Genomic DNA, 9,183 nt, shown 5'->3' with positions numbered 1-9,183 from the left:
TGAAGGCATATTTTAACAGTGATGGTTTTCTGTTTCTGAAGATTCCTCCAATCATCCTCTTGTGCCTGATTTCCACTTGTTTATCACTGTATTTCTTTTTTCCATGCTTTCCCTCGCACAGGCTCTGTTATGTGGGAGTCACGGGAGCCATGGGAGTCATGGTGCTTTTCTGCAGCCTAGTGGTGCAATACAACACAACTGCTCCTGATGTTCAGATAGTCGGAGTCCTGCAGCCTCATCATACACCTTCCTTTAGTTTTATAACCAGCTTCACAACACTCGATTCTCCAAAGTTTCATTGTTTCCATTTGCATCCATGTGTGGATTTCAGCCAAAAATTTAAGTGTGGTTCAGGAGGTAGAGTGGGTCATCCACTAGCCAGAAGGTCAGTGGTTTGATCCCAGACCCCTCCACTGAACCCTTCCCTAATTTCCAAATTGTGATAGAAAAAGCACAGCATGTAGTTGTGTGTATGAATGTGTGTGACTTTAAATGGTTGTTATGACAGGAAAATGAGCTACTGTGTATAATAACAGTCCATTTACCATTTGTTGTAGATATAAACATAATATATTTTTTATATATTTTCAGGGCTGGGTTTGATTTATAAACTGTATATTTGATATATGTGTATATATCACACACATTTGATCACATCAAATACAGACAGCCGAAAGTGACTGGATCATTTCTGTCTTTAAAATGTCAATGTCAATCCAAAGCTCTTAGCATGCAGCCACATCAGTCTCTCTTGTGAATGTGATCCATATAATATTTAAATATATTTACAGTGAGATCGCCGACACAGATATAAAACCACATATGAAATCCAGTGAAACCAGAATTGGAAAAGAGATTGAATGTGATTAGTTTGTGCAAATAAAAGAAAATAATAAGGTTGATATCTCTGGCATCTGCAGTGAGAACATTTCACTGTCTTCTCCAAATTTTCTCTGATACAGCTGCATTTATGTCATTTTAAAGAAACATTACAACACATCGTTGAAAAATGAAAAATCAACACAGCCCCATCAGAGAGTGGAGACGAGTAGATTATATCAGTAGATTTCTGATATAATAAGAAACAGTCACTTCACTGTCAGTGGAGGCTGCAGAAATTCATTGTGATACTGAGCATCTCCAGGCCTCTGCTGCCCCCTAATGGCTTGTTTTCTGTTGAGTTACTGTAATAACCTGAAGACGTTTTTATTTATCTATTCATTCTTTCATATATTTATCTAATTATTTTATGAATTGCAGGAGTTGAATTGTACCACAGTAAACGCTGTGCTTTGTTATTCTGACTGAATGTGTGACTATTTTGGTGTTTACACATTAAAGCAGCTCTTTTCTTTAATGAGATGGAGAAGAAGCGACAGTCATCAACCCTCGTGTGCTGATAATAGGTCACACAGTCACATCCTTTGTCAACGTGTATTATTAATAATCCTCATACACTATTATGATGTAAGTAAAAGGTCAGAAATTTGAGTTTAGCTCCTCAACAGAAACCATTGACAGTTTTTGTCCTGTAGGAGACAGTATTTCACTGATTATGACTGATGAACCAGCCTGAATGGAGCATGTGAGCCTGAATGACAGCAGAGTGACTTCGTCATAATGTTCCCACCGATAATAATAATAATAATAATAATAACAACAACAACAATAATAATGATAATAATAATAATATATGTGTATCGGAGACATGACAGAATTAGTGTTATGTAAATATTTCTAAAAGAAGACAAACTGTACATGTGATTATGTGATTGATTACTTTTAAAAATCATGTTTCCCATTATCTAGAATTATCTTGAATAACTGAGATTAACTCAGAACAAAGTTTGGTTCAGTTGAAATGAGCTGTATTTTATTTAACCCATATAAACAAATGTGCTACACAGTGTGAAGCTGGGCTGTATTTTACAACCTTCTCAAATATTAGAGACACCCACTTCTCCTTTTCTGTTTTTAAACTCAACCTTGTTTCCAGTTTGACATGTGACATGTTTTTTGTCATTATTTTCAGCACAGACCAGCGTCAGTGGTGAACCGTCAGTGGCATCTGACGTGGATTTGTGATCTAAGACAGATTATCTGCAGTTTACAGTGAGGGAGAGACATCTTCATCATCACTGTGTTTCTCGACGGCTGCGGCTGAACATGGTGGCTTTTGTACAACTTGGGAGGTTGAGTCTGACTCGAACCCTCGGAGCCTCTTTCCACAAACTGTGACCACTTGACGGGGACATTACATGTGGTGGACACTCATGTGGTCGGTTCAAGAGAGAAAAATGTATCTGCTTTGATCACACAGACATCATGTCATCAGATTTACAGCACGTGTGGAAAAGTGGATTTAGTCTAGCACGCATGCCAAACGTTATTTCAATCAATGTGACACGTTCAGTTTGATAAAAAGACGTTAGTTAAGTATCAGTGAGTGCGTGTGTAGAGGTATTAGACAAACAGCTGTTGTCAACCTTCTGAGATCCTTTTTAAAAGAGACAAATATCCTTCATTCAAAATCTGCTGAAAAGCTTCTTCCTGAACTTTCAACTACATCCAACAGTTTTCATCGGCAGGTGCAGTTTGTTCCGTTGTAAACTCTGGTCAACTGAACGAAATGTGGTTGAAAGTTCAGAAAAAAGCCAGTAAATTAAGTATTTCCCCCATTTTAAATTCTCTCTCTTTTTTTTTTATTTTTATTTTTTACTTTTATTCATCTCAGTCATTATCATTTTATGTCAAAGTTCTGTTTCAAAGGTCGAGAATGAACATTGAGGCTCAGGATTTAGGTCAAATTGGTACAAACATTGTCCAGATAAGATGCAGCCACACAAACTGCAGATAAACATACATATACATACACTGCACATATATGAATTCATATAGTCTATGGATTCTGTATCTATGTGATCCTTTATGTGCTCTTTCTCATTTTGAGCAAATTCACGACAGCTGCTCAAGTTGTTTGATTTTAATAACATATACAGGCCTGAAGTGATAAAACTAAAGACTATTTAAAGAAAAGGGAACATTGATCTTTTTCTTTTCAGTGTCACTATAATCATCCATCCGGACCTTCCGACCACCAAGATCACTCATGTGACCCATTAGAAGGGTTCAGATCCTCTATTCTATGTTATATTTCATGTTATTCTACAGGACACACATTCAATTCAGCTTTCAATTTGAAATGTTTATTTGTCCTGTAGAGTGAAGAGATGAACTGTGCAAAGAATCTGCTTGTTTTAGTTTGAAAGCCTGACCTTCAAATCCTTTTTGGACACCTCAGCATGAGTCACAGCTGTACGGCACATTCAGCTCTGAGACGTTTCATGGTACAAACAATCCGGTTTAGTCGTTCAGGTTTGAAAATCTTGGTGTTTTTATTGTAAGTATTGCATCTTCAACTTACACGGCTAGAGTCATTTATCAGAGTGCATGTTTTACAAAGGATGGCCACAGGTTCAGAACAACAGGACTCCTGCTCGTTTGGTTTGGCTAAACTTGACCTCATGGACCCGTTTGCTCAACGTCGACCTCCTGAGGGGCCGACACCAGAACGGAAAGTGGTTTCATACAGCTTCCACTTTGCCGGGCTGGTTCACTATTAGTCAAGTCAACTCATTCACCAACCTGAAGCACAGTCAGGGCTGTGGGTCTAAACCTAAACCTTAAACAAAGAGGTAAAAATATAGCTTTGTGATCAACAGCTTATGTAGATATGACATTTGTTTTTTGAATTTGCAGCGTAGCCAGAAACTCCAGTAACCTGGACTGACCCTGGACCAGTCTGCTCTGACCTTAACAGTTCTTTTCACTTCCAATGCAAATCCACACCTGCAGTTTATGTGATGGAGCCTCCACCACCACTTATTATATCTCACACTGGACAGACTGGTCCAGGAGTCTGATATGTGCTGAGAAGCAGGCAGGAAACTAAGATCAGTGCAGACGAGTCCTGGACCAGGTGCCTTTCTACACACACACACACACACACACCCACACACACATACACTGTACACTCACACATGAGAGAGCACAGACCTGGCTTCTGTCAAACCACTTCTTAAAATTCGTTTTCATCCCGTTTTAGAATACAAGATCAGAATAATTTGCCTCAAGAGACAATACAATGAGCGCCAGAGCGTTTTCACACATTTTTTTTGAAAAATAACAAGTCCAACATTGTCAGATTTGTCCCAATGACGTAAGAAAACACTTTGGACCCCAAGCAGGTGAAAAGACAAGTGTCCGATCTGCAAAAGGAGTGAATTTTATTTTTTTCAAACATGGGACATTTTTACCTGTCATCAACGCAGGTTCAAAAAAACCCAACGTATATGAAAAAGAAAAACAGAAACGAAGAGACGATGAAGGTTAATAACTTAAACTGGGGCAGAATAAATGCAAACTGTCCCTCAGAGAGAGAGAGAGAGAGAGATAAAGAGAGAGGACACTGAGGTGTTCTGAGGTGGTTTTGGCATTTGTGTAATTTTTTTAATGATCGAGCACCAACAGTGGTGACTTTCTGATTCAGTGCCATGTCCAACAACCTCAACAGAGCTCTGCCAGAGAGCTCACATGTCAAACTCTGTACACCGTAGTGACGTCCTTCAGAGGAAAGCGAAGGATTTGTTCTTCTTTGTTTTCTTTTTTACTTTAAATCCTCAGTGGGAGGCCTTGTAAATGTAAGACACATTTTTTTTTCAACTACAACACAAGTTTAATAGAGACTACAATCCTCCTAAAAGAGGAAAGTGGAGTTTTAGACCCCTTTTTATTGTGTAGCAGCCGGCTCAAACTGCCAGTAAAAGTCTTGGCTATCAAATAAGCCTTGTGCAGAGGAAGCCCCCCTCAGACCCCCTTAAAAAAACAGGTTCGGCCTTTTTGTTTTTCAGCCTATCCATGTTTTTTTTAAAGATCTGAATTCGTCGTCACAGGCATAGCGTAGGAGAGGTGGGAAAGTCGGCTCCGGACAAGGCTGACGACTCTAAACAGGCGGGCTCAGCATTAGGAGCAGCTTAGGGGCCAATTACATTTCAAGTGTCCATCAAAAAAAAAAGAAGAAAAGAATATATAACAAAACAGCTACATTTTCTTCTCATTCCCTCCCACCCTCTGGACCCTCCCCTCAAAAAAACAGAAGAAAAATCAAGGAATAATAATAACGACAATAACCCATAAAATATACATTTCTCAAAATAAGGAATGAGGAATAATCATCAATAGGAGGAGTCAAATAAGACAGAACCAAAATAAGTTAACTTTTCTTTCACCCCCGTCGCTTGGGTTCTTTGAGGGATTTGAGAAATAAATATTCAAAACGGTGGCGCTGTTTGTTTTTTTTTCTCTTCCAAACATAAAAAGGATCCATGGGGACTGAAAAGAGAGAATAATAAAATCTGAAAAACGTAAAGAGAACTGTGGTTGAAGTGCAATCTGTAACACCAATGGAGCTGGGATGGCGAACAGTGACATCATCATATAACCCGTTTTTTTCTTCCCCCCTGCACTTCAGACGTTTTCCTCCACAGAACACCTGACCACCAGTGGAATGAATGCCATATGCAGCATTTTTTAACCCCCTGTTCATGAACAATACAAACACGAGAAAAAGAAAAAAAAAAGTCTAATAAATTATAAGAGTGACACACAAACATCCTCCAACACAAGTCTCACTGCAACGCTTTTTTGTTTTTGTCGTTTTGTGGTTTCTAACGTGTTGGAGAATAAATTTTCTTTCCTCCTCTGGGAAGCAACGAAAAGGAGGAACTCTCAAATGTTTCCATCAATAAAAACTGAGCAGAGTAAAATAGTGTCCATGCCACATCCACTGTCACTCTGTAGAGGACGACATCTTTCCGTAAATCTGAATCTAAAAAGCACAATAAACACAGGTCAACCAGCAACAGAGGCAACATGTCTATCCATGAGCTCTACCCTTTTTTTTTTTTTTAAATCTCTTTTCTAAACTTTTATTTATTGAGCTATTTGTATGTACAAAGAAAAAACTAGAAATTTGCTTTTTTGGACGGTCACACACACACACGTGTCTTTAGGGAGAGAAACAAAAAACAGGAGGGATTTCAATCTGATGAGACAAAAAAAAAACGACTACAAGAGTTATTGCTTGTTACTGCTGGAAAGAGGTTGGGCGTCTATTCCAAAGTTTGTCGACTTTTTCGTTTGGACTTTTTCTCTCTTTTACTTCTTGGTTTGTTTGTGCTGTTTCTGTGGACAGCTCTAAAGTAGGCAAGTGCAGGATGGCTTGTTGTAGCTGCTTGTCGAGGGGAAAGAAATCAAAACGAAACACACACACGCGCGCACACACACACACATACACAGTTACAATTTCCACTCTTTGAAAATGCACTGAGCACCCACATTCGATAGGAATGTATTTTTTCCCTCCATATATTTTTTTGGGGGTTGTTTTCCTCCACACTTGGTTGGAAACAATCATAACAGACATGCTTTGTTTGCTTTAAAAGCTTAGTGGTTGTGTATCTGATCTGCTTTCCCATTGGTTTGTTTCACTATAGCACCGATTCAAGTGTTCGAGCTTCTGCGGTGTCGAGCAGAGGTGACGAAAAAAACAAACCCAAAAGACGTGGCTTCAGTCAGGGGCTGGAAAGATGCTTTTTCAGCTGTGTTGATATGGCAAAGTTCACCCACAGTGTTCATTGAAGTCCAGATTAGATGTGCTCCCGATTATCCCGGCCCAACACCACAACATCAGGATGGGATACGAAGGATCAGCTCAAAACACACACACACACCCACAGGAGGGAGAACTTGGAATTATTTCAATATTTAAGTGCATTTTGAATCAAATTGGGGATCGATCGTGAATGTTTAAAAAATCCAGACATTTTAAGGTTTGGAGTAAAAAGGAGTAAAATCAATCATTCATTTCAATTGCAAGGTTTAAAAATCACGATGCTGTATCATTTTTTTCACATCAACCAAGTCTCTGACCTCCCTTTAAAAGAGGAGAAGAAGATCAGAACCAGTCGTCAGTCTCACATCATATGGGTCCCTGGTATTTGGCAGGGAGGGCAACTAAAATGCTGGGAGCAGGAGAAGGGGGTGCTGCTCAGCCATTAGCTGGGACCCTGGTTGTCGTCTGAGGTGAATGGGTGTATGCATGTAGGCATGGCTGTGTGGATAAACAGATGGGAGGGCGGGCGGGTTTGGCAGGGGGGGTGGCGGCGATGGTGGTGGGCGTACTGGCGGTGGGGGGCTCTAGGAGGAGAAGGCAAGTTTGACACTGCAGGAGGAGTAGCCCTCGTCGCTGGCCATGCTCTGCAGGCTGCTGTGGTCGTCCAGGTCGCTGGTACTGGCCGTGCTCACACTGTCCAGCTCTCCATGGGAGAACTCTGTGCTTTCCACGTCCACCTCGATCTCCTCTGCAGCCGAGAATGGAGAGAGGGAATCAGAGAAGAAAAGGGAAATAAATCAATTCATCTGAGACTAAGAGACTGATTCTGTGAAGTACATTTGTGGCAATGACATAAAAATAAAGTCATGTCAGGAATAATCTAGAAGCAGATTTTTCTAATTTAATCTTTAAAATGTGCTACAGATACGCAGTATAGTAGTGAGTTCCATTTTTTCTTGCAAACAGTTCTAACAGTATATATCCATTGAAAATAATCAATTTGACCCGTTAGAAGCAAGCCAGAATACAAAATATAAAATATCATAGAAAAACTAATATAGGGTTTAACATTTCTATATTCAATACTTCAAGATACTTACTTTCAAGAAGCATTTTGAAATTGTAATCTCTATCCAAACAATCTGTGGTTGATTATATTCACTTTACAAATAGTCCCAGAGGGTCTGCAACCAGTACAACCTGAGTATTGTAAAAATTGCCTGAGAGCAGCTGCAGGATTTTGATTTGCTAATTCAAAAAAATCCTGTTTAGCGACTGTGGTCCCACTCACCTTGGTCAGAGTCCGAGCGGTCGGAACAGAGGGTGGAGCCCACGCTGTCCATACGTATCCTCTCGCCCTCCCCTGGGCTACTCTGGGCTACAGCACCGCTGCCTCCCTTCAGCAGCTCCAGCTGACGGTGGAGGTGCCTCTGCTCACGCTCCAGAGACTCCAGCTGGTACTGGCTCTTCCTATCCGCATCTTCAAGTTTCTGACAGGGGAGAGAGGGGGAGATGGAGAATAGGTTCATTATTTGGGGGAGATAAATGTCAGCATGTTAGCCAGAATTTTTTTTAGAGGTGAGACAAACAAATAGTGGGTGATGGAGGAGATAGGAGGACAGACTGAGGGCGAGACAGTTAAGAAAAATAGAGCAGATAAGAGAAGAAGAGCGGGAGGAACACCTTAAGAAAGAATGCAGAAATTCCTCTCTTATTGAATACGCTGTCAAAACCTCAACCACCTGTTTCAAACGTGTTGTGTCCACTCAGATCTAACCTTCTGGCCTTGTGTCACTGCCGCCGACAGTGACGAGCGTGACTCCCGGCGACAGACCAAAACAATGGGCCGTCAATAAGTGATGGAGAGAGAGAGAGAGAGAGAGAGAGAGAGAGAGAGAGAGAGAGAGAGAATTTGCATGTTTGGTAGTGTGTGAAGTGTGTGTGCGTGTGTGCGTCCAACAACAATATCGGCTCTATGCTCCCCCTGTCTGTTATGTGTAGCACGCTACCCAGGCCTTTTCACATGTGGCCTGCTCAGTCTCAGTCACGTGCCTGTTGGTAGCGTGGATGTGAAGGCATGAAGCTGATGTCTTAACATGTTACACGCTTCTCAGGATTATCAGGCAGAGGAATCATATCTGACGGTGTCAGGTGTAGTTAAATGTCGATATTTCACTTTTAACCCAGAAACTGGAACAGAATGGTGCAACAAAATTTTGAGATTGAATGTGCCCCTGAAAAAATATATCATGTGACTACTTACGTACACTGGTGGACACAGGAAGCAAATTGTCTACTCTGCAGTTGGTTGCTTAGTAACAGAAAATACGATGAATGGTGTTGAAATGGTGAAAAGTAAGAGCTATTTTCAGACATTTATGTCAGAGAATGTGCGGAGTTGGTCTTTCTCATATGAACAACTCAGCAGGAGAGTCTCTGCTCAGAGTGACAACGAGGTGGAACTGTGACTGGCTATAGAAGTGTTGGCAACGCTTATCATTCACTGCTGG

At 40.7% G+C, this 9,183-nt stretch overlaps 1 protein-coding gene across 2 annotated transcripts in view; it reads right to left on the bottom strand.

The window, feature by feature from the left end:
* Positions 1-3,370: 3,370 nt before the first annotated feature.
* mxi1 (max interactor 1, dimerization protein) overlaps positions 3,371-9,183 on the bottom strand; it is a 31,270-nt gene continuing 25,457 nt past the window's right edge. For both annotated transcript variants that reach the window (XM_035174515.2, XM_035174524.2), the window contains exons 5-6: positions 7,965-8,163; positions 3,371-7,421 (exon numbers count right to left, since the gene is read on the bottom strand). In XM_035174515.2, the coding sequence (XP_035030406.1) occupies positions 7,258-7,421; positions 7,965-8,163 (363 nt within the window). In that variant the 3' untranslated portion in view covers positions 3,371-7,257. The remainder of the gene's footprint in view (positions 7,422-7,964; positions 8,164-9,183) is intronic.

The sequence above is a fragment of the Hippoglossus stenolepis genome, chromosome 2 (genome assembly GCF_022539355.2).
Source record: "Hippoglossus stenolepis isolate QCI-W04-F060 chromosome 2, HSTE1.2, whole genome shotgun sequence".
NCBI classification, from domain to species: Eukaryota; Metazoa; Chordata; class Actinopteri; order Pleuronectiformes; family Pleuronectidae; genus Hippoglossus; species Hippoglossus stenolepis.
Note: the sequence above shows the minus strand (reverse complement) of the source record. Positions and strands in the feature narration are given on the sequence as shown.